At 49.5% G+C, this 9,825-nt stretch overlaps 1 protein-coding gene across 1 annotated transcript; it reads right to left on the bottom strand.

Moving 5' to 3' along the window:
- Positions 1-1,404: 1,404 nt before the first annotated feature.
- TRIM47 (tripartite motif containing 47) lies at positions 1,405-9,304 on the bottom strand. Its single transcript, XM_074260765.1, has 6 exons — positions 8,578-9,304; positions 5,990-6,085; positions 5,089-5,319; positions 4,567-4,765; positions 3,450-3,524; positions 1,405-3,129 (listed from the first exon to the last, which is right to left on the bottom strand). The coding sequence occupies exons 1-6, from the start codon at positions 9,223-9,225 to the stop codon at positions 2,489-2,491; spliced, it is 1,890 nt and encodes a 629-aa protein (XP_074116866.1). The 5' UTR covers positions 9,226-9,304; the 3' UTR covers positions 1,405-2,488.
- Positions 9,305-9,825: the final 521 nt, after the last annotated feature.

A 9,825-nucleotide genomic window follows, 5' to 3' on the forward strand; every position in this document is an offset into this window, starting at 1 on the left:
CATGTAGCAAGGAGCTCTCTCACAGGGGGGGCCCCTCCCTTCCATCCCAGCAGAAATGAGGAACAGCAGCTATTAAAGCATATGCCTGACGAGGCAAACCTGCACCTGCCATGTTTCTGATCCCAGGTGACCAAACACTGAACTAGGATGGATGTGTCCAGGCCCGGGAGAAACTGAGTGAGTTCAAGAGATCCAGGGGTCTCGGGGTTAATTGGTGGTCCAGGAAGTTTCTGCATTAGAGAACATGACTCTTGACATGACTATATCACAGCAAGAATGTGCAGTGATCAGCTATGAAAGACTTGGTTCTTCTCAGTGGTTCAGTGATCTGAAACAATCCCAATAGACTTTGGACAGAAAATGCCATCTGCATCCAGAAAAAGAACTAAGGAGAGAGAATGTAAATCAACACATGCTGTGTTCACTTCTTTTTTCTGTGTGTTTTTTTAATCTTTCCCCAAGGTTTTTCCCTTTTGCTCGGATTTTTCTCTCCCAACATAAGTCATAATGTGTTAAAGATAATAAAATCAAATAGTTGACTGTCAACAGTCTCACCAACTGCTTTAGGTTCTTATGTAATTTAAGCTCACCCTCCCAAAAGAGCATTAACAGTAATTATTCCTGACGCTTGCTTCGACACCTTAAGTTTTTGACAATGTGCACTTATGAGAGCTTTTTGTGTTAACTATTTCTTTTGAGTATAGGAAAAAAAGTATTTGTCCCCCACCTGATTTACATGGTCCTCGAATGTCTTTTCATTGAGGTATTGAGGTGAATAGTGTGAGAAAGGGGAGTCTCAGTCCTCTTGTTATGGGCCCACCTATTCCCAGTCTCTAGGACTACGTGCATGGAAGCAGAGAATATGGGACACTTGGTGGAAAGGGAGTGGGAACAGCGCCTCGGGCCCTTGGCTCAACTGCGGTTTTCATTGTTAGAATAAGAACATGGGGTTGCCAAGGAAACCATGTACAGAACCGCTGCAGCATGGAGCAACAGGCCCCCACCCAAAAAGACAACATCCGGCGACTTAGACAAGAAGTGAATGGCTGGGAATGCTGTAAGAGGAGCTATTTTTAGCCTGAAAAGAAGCGCCAGGACTTGTATGGCCTTGCTGTATGTCTGCCCTGCATAACCCTGCCATTGTCCTGCCCGACCCATCGGCTGGCAGGGTCCCCCTGGCTCCCCCTCCCAAACCTGCATCCGGACATATGTATGTCAGAGAGAAGGGGAGCGGAGTTAGGAATTCTGGACACTTTCTCCTCCTTGGCTCCGAGTGACAGATTCTTCCTTTGGGAAAAAAAAAGGGTGAATGGTGTTCCAAGTCTGCAGAAATTCTGGTTACCTCTGTGGGGGAATCCAGGGCTCTCTGGATATCAGGGTGGGAGGGGTAAAGATGACCACGAAGACATGTACTTCCCTTTATTGTAGATACACATTGCTACGGATACACAGGTTGTCTTGGGCATCCCCCTTGGGAAGCTGTGAGCATGGGCCAGCTTGAAGCAGCCTCTGTCCCGGCCCTTGGAGCACTTTTGCCACGGGAGGGCGGACTTCTTGCCCAATCTCAGGACAGCCCAGTCTCCAGAGGCCCATTCTGGCTGTTGAGAATAGTGTCTGTGTTTGATTTTGGGCAAAGCCAAGAGAAAGATTTGGAATTATGCTACGGCAACAGGGATGTAAATAGCTGGTGGGAACCCAAACTTTCCAAAGCAAATACTCTGAGTGCCCAAAATGGACTGCTGTGGTCAGGAGCAGAGGATGGAGGTGGGGAGGTTACCTCTGGCTGCCCCTGCCCAGAATTGCAGCTGGAAAGAACAGAGAAAGGTGGGTTTGCAGAGAAATTTCCCCTCTCTTTTCCAAGCCCCTTCTGTTCCTAAAGGGTCATTTTTAGGGCTATGGCTCTCTATTCTTTCCTGCTCTATGGGCAGGCTCACCAAACAATTTAGCTCTGTCCCCTCCCTCTTCCTTCCTCCTAAGCTCCTAGTTGAGTTGATGAAAATTCCAGTGGGGAAGGCAAATAGTAACAACAAAGGCAAGAGCTTGTGGGAGTCAGGAACATTGTTGCAGGGAGGAAAGGGAAAAGTGAAAAGGAATTTGATTGATAAGTAAAATTTGGTCTCTCAGGGTCCCTTCTGGCTTAGGCCAAAAACTCCCACAGTGATAAAGGATGAGAGGAGACATTGTCTCTGGAGCGTTAGATAGGGCTTGGAAGGCTGGCTAGCCCCTTTCTGGCCCTGGCTTTGCCTTAAGTCTTGCATGGTTGCAAGATGCTAGCCACCTAATGTCCCAAGGGAGACTGTCAGTGGAGGTGGTGAGGGAGAGAGGGAAAGGAAGGACAAAGGCTCTCAGAATCTGCCTCCAGGGAAGGGGATGGGTGTAGACTGTATTAAATATATTATTGGCAGTTTTCCTGGGGTATCATCAGGGAGTGCTCAGAGCATCCTTGTGGGAATGAAAGGAGAAGGAAGGGAGTCCCTTCTTCCCAACATCACCTCCTCTTTAATACTGAGATGCATGACTTCTTGAGGGGCCCAATCTGCAGGTGTGCATCCACACTCTCCAGAAAGAAAGCTGGCTTGAGCCTGTGGGTGAACAGGTTGGGAAAATAACTGTCCAGCCTGCTTTGGAACTGGGTCGAAGGGGAAGGAGGGGATCCACCTCGGCGGGGTCTAGAGGCCCGCAGCCTCTGCAAGAGGCTCACTTTCCCCTCCTTCACAGCATAAAAAGCCAGTGCCCGGTCGGCATATTCCAGGCAGACCCCCACAGTGGGGCAAAAGGCATGGGAAAGGGTGGCCTCCAGCCCATAAAACCAGACAGAGAAGTTTCGGCCGTTCCACTGCAGGCAGCAAGAGTAGGCATTCCGGCCCAGCCGGCCTCGATCGTAGGGCTCTCGGGGGGAGAAGTCCTCCGCCATGACGCCCACGCTGACCCACCCCTCGATGATCTCCACCTCCCAGTAGTAGGTGCCTCGGTCCAGGCTGCCCTCTCCCAGGACTTGCTCACAGTGGGTGAAACGCATGGGAGACTCGGGGTAGCTGATGGGACAAAGCACCCTCTTCACTCCCTTTGTTCCAAACAGCTGCAGGAACTTGTCTGCTGTGTCACTGTCCAGATCTACGATGAAAGCAACTGCTCCCCAGGGAAGAGATCAAAGGAGACAGTACAAAGCCAAAATCAGATTTCCCGCTCCCAATATAGTAGAGATTCAATACCCAATTTCCACCCATGCTCTCCCTCCAAACCCAGGCGAGAAATACAGGTTATCTCTAATTAGATCCACACTTTATGGAGGGCAGGGAGCTACTGGGGATAAGAAATCAGGAGCAGGAGCAGGGCTTGGGAATCCTGGAAGTCCCCAGAACTAGTTCTTTCACTGCAAATATGCTTCTGGGCCCACCCCAGGGAGAACGGAAGGCCTAAGAGGGACCTGGGGCCAAGCACGCACTCACACTTAAGGAAGTAGTCTCTAGATTCCTCACACTCCAGGCCATTGGTGCTGTCAGGATCTTGAGACTCTGCATCAGCTACAGGAAAAGGAATGTAAAAGCAAGGCAGAAGAGGTTGGGGAAGTGGCTTATGCAGGCAGCGCCTAAAATACTATTTTGGTCAACACTGACTAGCCAACAAAGGGACCAAAACCCACAATGGTTACACTGCATGCTCACTAGCTGTTGGAGACTGAGTGGTCAGCTGCTCTGTGTGCTGACACACAACCAAGCGTCAAGAACAGGATTACAATGAAATACTCTTCCCAGACTGGGTTGGGTAGATCATTCCTTTCTAGAGGTATCTAGTTGATATGTAGAGGAGAGGAGGAAAGAAGGGAGAGAAGAAAAGAGGAAGGGAAGAGCTTGTGTTGCCATAAGAAAGAATGAAAAATTATGTAACATTAAGATATTAATAACAGTTGTAATAATATCTGAATATTACATTAGATTTGAATATTATCTATAGCATATGAACGATATTAATAAATAAATAAAATTGATATTATTACTACAATAATTATTAATTATTACAATCATATGATCTATGCTATAATCCTGTAATCACCCTATGAGTTTAGCAGATGAAGTGTTTTTGTCAGGATATACCAGCAACCACGCTCTCTCTGCCTGAATCCAGTGCCTTCAGTGGCTACACTAAACAATGCGGGGTGGAGACTAGGATTAGGGATGGGTTTCAACATACTGTCTGTCCCATTTACAAATGAAGTCTCTGCTTCTATGGTTTAGCACTTCAGCTACCCTTCTTCCCACCTTCTTCTAAGCCCAAGACTCAGACTATCTCGGAGGCAGGACAGGCTAGGACAATCCTTTCTTGCTACTGAAGAAGAGTTCTAAAAGATTAAATTTCCTTTAAGTAGTCCTTGTTGCTACTCCCATCCAGCCCCTCCCTTGAGAGCTGGTACCCATTCTATCATTAGCCAGGGATACAGTTCCAAGCTTCAGCCCCACCCTGTACCAGGAAGAGTTTCCAGCCCCAGCTCCTGGGTGGGCACCAAGGACTGGAGGGGAGGGAGATGGGAGGAGAAGAGGTGAGTCACCTTGGGGGAAAGACACTCACCTTCCAAACCCAGCTTCTGTGAATTGTCTGTATCCCTGCCCATCCCCTGCAGAAACTCCCACTGGTTAGCACAGGCTAAAGTCAGGAGGTCTCTAACAGCTTTCACGGCTTGGGAAGACTTGGTAAAACTCAGTTCTTTTGGGGGGCCCAGTCCAGGGTTAGCCCCTTCCTCCAGAGCCAATTTCAGTGCCAGAAGCTCCTGCACCAGGGTAGAATGCCAGTTACAGCGGTTAAAGCACTGCTTACCACAATCCCTCCCTTGCCCAATCTTCCCACAATGAAGATGGATCAGTCTTTATGGAGAAACTGGGTACAGCCCAAAATGCCAGGTCACTGGGTACAGTTCCCAGGGGCATTTAGTTTTAGAGCTTGATTATTCCTGATTTTGCCATTCAGCTTCCTTCTTTGGTCTCTCACTCTTTCTTCCCAGAATGGTAACAGTAAGTCAAAATTACTCCACAGTTCCTCCTCTTTTCTCCAACCAGAAGTCCCTTCCTTTCTCCCAGAACTGCCCGTCCTCACCTGGAGAAAACTAATAGAGTCGATTTCATGGCCTTGACTTAGATTCTGTCTGGCAGAGCTCAGCCGGGCTCTCTGCTCCTCCTGGTGTCGAAGCTCCCCCTGGGCCTGATTCAGCATGGCAGCCTCCCCTTCAGCAATGAAGCCCATCACTTCAGACTGGAAGCCCTGCAGGGTACCTATTGCCTCTGTGAACAACTGGCTTACCTTTTCCCGCTCAGTCAGTGCTGCACTCTGCACAGGTTGGCGAAGGGGGGAAGGGGAGAAGAAGGGAAGGAAAGTTAATCTTTGACTCCCCTTGTCTAAATTAGAGTTGTCCCAGCTAGATGGCACAATGGATAGAGCACCAGCCCTGGAGTCAAGCCTCAGATACTCACTAGTGTTTGACCCTGACTGCTTAAAAACAAAAACAAAATAGAGTTGTCTCCCACATGCAGTGAGTTCTACCATGAAGTAGGGTCACCAGGAATGGTGAAACAGAGCCTAGAGTGCCTCTCAGTGAGCATGGACAGAAGGAAACATATTTCTGGTAGGGGATTGGAGTAGATCATTTGTAATGTGTCTTCCAACTCTCCAGATCTGTGATTTTAAGATTAGTTTTTGCTACTATGCACAGACTTAAACCCATAATTCTACATAGAATAAAACAGTTAAGCAACCCACATAAAAAGGCACCGATTGGGTAACTTTACCCTGGATCAGACCTGGGTGGAAGGGCATGTACCGAGGAAGAAATCTGTGTTATTTGTACCTTGGAGGTGGGGGAAAGGGATTGCTAGGTGAGTGCCTCAGCACTCACTAGTTTGCTTGGTGAATCCCCCCAATATTGTCAATATCAAATAAAGGAGAAAAAGGATAGGGGTAGCTCCAGTCCCTCCCATCTGAAGGGACTTAGGAATCTCACCTTTATGAGGGCCACTGTACGCCTAGATTGTGCAATACTAGCACCCAGCTCATCCAAGCGGTCCTCTGCAGCACTCAGGACCTGGGGGCTCTCAGCCTGAGGAGAAAGAATGCATCTCTAAATCCGCTGAACTGATAGATTTTAAAAAATATTTTTATAATACTTTTTATTTTTCAAAACACCTGCAAAGTTAGTTTTCAACATTCACCCTGAAAAACCTTGTATTTCAAATTTTTTTCCTCCTTCCTCCTCTCCCCCCTTCCCTAGACAGAAAACAATCCAATATAGGTTAAACATGTGCAGTTCTAAACATTTTCCCACATTTATTAATGCTACACAAGAAAAAATTAGATCAAAAAGGAAAAAAATAAGAAAAAACAAAAAAAAATACTATATTATGATTCACATTCAATCTCCATGGTCCTCTCTCTGGATACAGATGGCTCTCTCCATCACAACTCTATTGGAACTGGCCTGAATGACCTCATTGGCTAAGAGAGATTTCTTGGTCTTCCAGGGGTGAAGGGTGTGAAGGTGTCAGTGGATAGCTGGGGGTAAGGTTATAGTTTGCCCTTAGTTTTCAAAGAGAACTATGACATCAGGAAGGTGGTACTATGATTTACAAGTGAATTGGATGTAAGTGAGGAAGAGCTGTGCAAAGTCACCAGCCTCACTTTCTCCTCTGGTGCCATCTGGTCCAGTGGCCAGATATAGATTAGAACAGCTGGAGATGCCTTGGATCCCGTAGGAAACCTTGGCCTTTTTAAGTTAAGATTTAGAAAATGTCTCAGTTTCACTGAGGCAATGCCTATTCACTGATTAAGGTTAGGTAAAAAATGAGGCTGTGAAAATGGCCTTTTCCGAGTTAAAAAAAAAAAAAATCAGAGGAGGAAGACCCTTAAGGTTTCTGGTCAAAACAGTAACAATTGCTACTTACATTCACTCTGAGCAATCAGGCCCCAAACAATAGATGCTTTTGGTCTTGGGACCTATTGCTGGCCAATCGGTGAAAGGCAGAGTGCTTTGGGTTTAAGGCAAGGTCCTTAAGAAAGAAAGGTAGCCCTTAAACCCCAAATTATCTTGGGAGGTGTTCAGATCAAAATTTATTTTCTTTTTAAAGAAAGAATACCCTTAAATGGACAGAGGGAAGGGAAGGGGAAGGGAATGAAGTCCTGCTTATGCTTCAGAGAATAGGGAACCATTTATTTATTACAGCTAGAGGAGAATCAGGAGGGTCCAAACAAGCTATATGAGGACCCTCTTAAAAAACAGAGGATGTTTAGTCTGGAGAAGAGAAAATTGGAGAGCCCTCAAGTATTTCCTATATTTGAAGGAATATCATGTGGACATAGGGAATTATTAGACTTATTTTGCAAGTACAAAATGAAAACTAATAGATGGGAAGTGGATTTAGGCTCATTATTTAAAAAATAAAATAAAATCAAAAACAACAGTTACCCAGAAGAGGAAACAGCTGCCTTAGGTTAGTGAGACTAAAAGTAGGCTGGTGAATTTCTGTTTCCTATCAAGCCACACTAGGTTATCTATGGGAAAATTGCCAAGGTAATCATATTTTAGTTCAGGAGTTACGCTAAATGATCCCTCCAATGATCCCTGCGCTCTCTCCAAACTAATTCTCAGATATCCAGCCTCAGCCCAACCGCGAAAAGCATTGGATGGTGGTCTTGTCGGCTTCCCCTCAGCCTATTGGTTGCTGACCAGTCAGTGGTGGAGAAGGGGGAAAGTAAGAGACCCAGTCTCATTCAAACTCCCTTTGAGGGCAGGAGGGGAAGGACAGGAGGGGGAGGCACCTCTCTTGAGGTGAGTTTACTATCCCTTGGGGTTGGTATCCCCGACCAGTTCCATAAACAGGGAATACTAAGCAAAACCCTTGGGTAGCATGAGTCACTCCCTCCAGGCTGGAGGTGGTGGGCGCTCCAGGGAGGAGACGGAAAATCCCGAGGCCAGAGGCGCCAAGACCGGGATTGAAGCCAAAGGAAAACGGTCGGGATTGGAGGGGGGGAGGGGGGAAGGGGGAGAGGGAGAGAGAAGAGTGGAGAGAGGCGCTCTGAGAGGGAAGAAGAGAATGGGCGGGGTTGTGCACATGCTCCCGCCAAGAGTCCTGGGACAGCTGGACAGAGAGGATCTGTGAGCTTGGCACTGCCTGCTAGCCACATCCCATTCCCCCAGCCCCTGCTGACCCTGAGCAGCAGGAGAAAGTCTGAGCGACTCAGGCTCCAGGTTCTAGGACAGGAAGGGCACCGGGCGCCTAGGCTCCAGACCCAAATGGTCTCAGTGGGTGAGAGCTGGGGCGGCGCAGAGATGTGGAAGGAGAAGAAAGTTGGAAGTAAGACCGAGGCTCCCTCCCAGCCTTTCCCACCACGTTGTATTAGGGATCCAGGTGCTCAGTACAGTCCTCGCCTCCTTCTCCTGGATCTCCTCTCCTTCAACTTATCTCTTAGAGTTCTGCTAAGCTTCCTCTAGCTTTTCCTGAGCCGTCGTGCCAGAAAGCGCCAGCCTCCCCTCTAGAAGGGGAGCCCGCTCTTAGCCGGCTCCCTCCCCGGGAGTTCAGCCCCTTGAACCCCTACCTCTTGGAGAGCCCGCTCTTGCTCCAGGGAAAGAAGCTCATGTCCTTGGTGTTCCTGGGCGGCACAGACGTCGCACACGCAGACTCGCTCCGTTCGGCAGTAGCGCTCCAGGGGCCGCAGGTGTCGGGCACACAGGCTTTCCTCCAGCCGGCGCAGGGGAGGTACCAGACGGTGGTCGCGCAAAGCTGGGCTGCGCTCGTGGGGCCTCAGGTGGGCAGTGCAGAAAGAGGCCAGACAGGAGAGGCAGGAGCGAGCCGCCGGAAGGGCCGCGCCCTCAGGGCACGCGTCACAGCGCACTGGCTCCTCGTCCTCGGACCACGGCTCGGGGGCGCACGGAGCCGAGGGCTCCGGCACCGGGGCTGGATTTGGGGCCGGGGCAGGGGCCGAGGCCGGGGTCTGGCCAGACTGGCGCAGCTGCAGCAGCTCGCACAGGGTGTGATTCTTGCGCAGCTGCAACCCGTCGGGGAAGGGCTCCTGGCACAGTGGACAGCGGGCAGTGGCTCCGGATCCCCCGGGGCCTCCGGGTCCCCGGTGCGGCCAGAGCGCTTCCAGGCAGGCGAGGCAGAAGTTGTGGCCGCAGGGCAGCGTCACGGGCTCCCGAAGTTTCTCTAGGCAGATGGGACAGCTGAAGGGACCGCTCACGTCCATGGCTTCCCAAGGGCTCCGCCTGTACTGCTCCAGCCCAGGAGTGAGCACAGAGCGGTAGCTCAGCAGCACCGCCCCGCTGGGCTTGGGTCCAAAGGTTCAGCCCCCTCCCGCCCCTACAGCTTGCTCAGACCGTCCCCCCTTTCCCTCAGTCCCGCCTTCAGACTCTCCAGCCCGGGGCTCTGAGCCTAGCCTCCTGAGGGTACACTGCTTTCGCTTGCGAACCTTCCCAGGTCTGAACCTTCCCAAGAGTACTTGAGTTGGCATTCCTTTTGCAGGACTGACTATCTGATGGGATGGACCTCAGGGAAAGAGCAGTTATGAGCTATTCGGCGGGGAGAGGAGCTGCCCTAACAGACGTGTTGAAGGGTATTCCCCTATTCTGAAGTTACCCCCTCCAGGACCCTCTTGGATTAGCAATTTTCTCATCATGGCACTTCCTCCAGCCTATTATTAAAATTCCTGAGTTGCTGACTCTGAAGACAAAAATTTCTTACATCCTTCCCCGTTCTGATCTTCGCCTTAGCTAAGGGGAAGAGAACCTTGTTTAGACTTGCCTCTCTTTCCCCTCTGCACTACAGGTAATGAATGAATTTTTTCTAG

This window comes from Sminthopsis crassicaudata, chromosome 4 (assembly GCF_048593235.1).
Source record: "Sminthopsis crassicaudata isolate SCR6 chromosome 4, ASM4859323v1, whole genome shotgun sequence".
In the NCBI taxonomy this organism is placed as follows: Eukaryota; Metazoa; Chordata; class Mammalia; order Dasyuromorphia; family Dasyuridae; genus Sminthopsis; species Sminthopsis crassicaudata.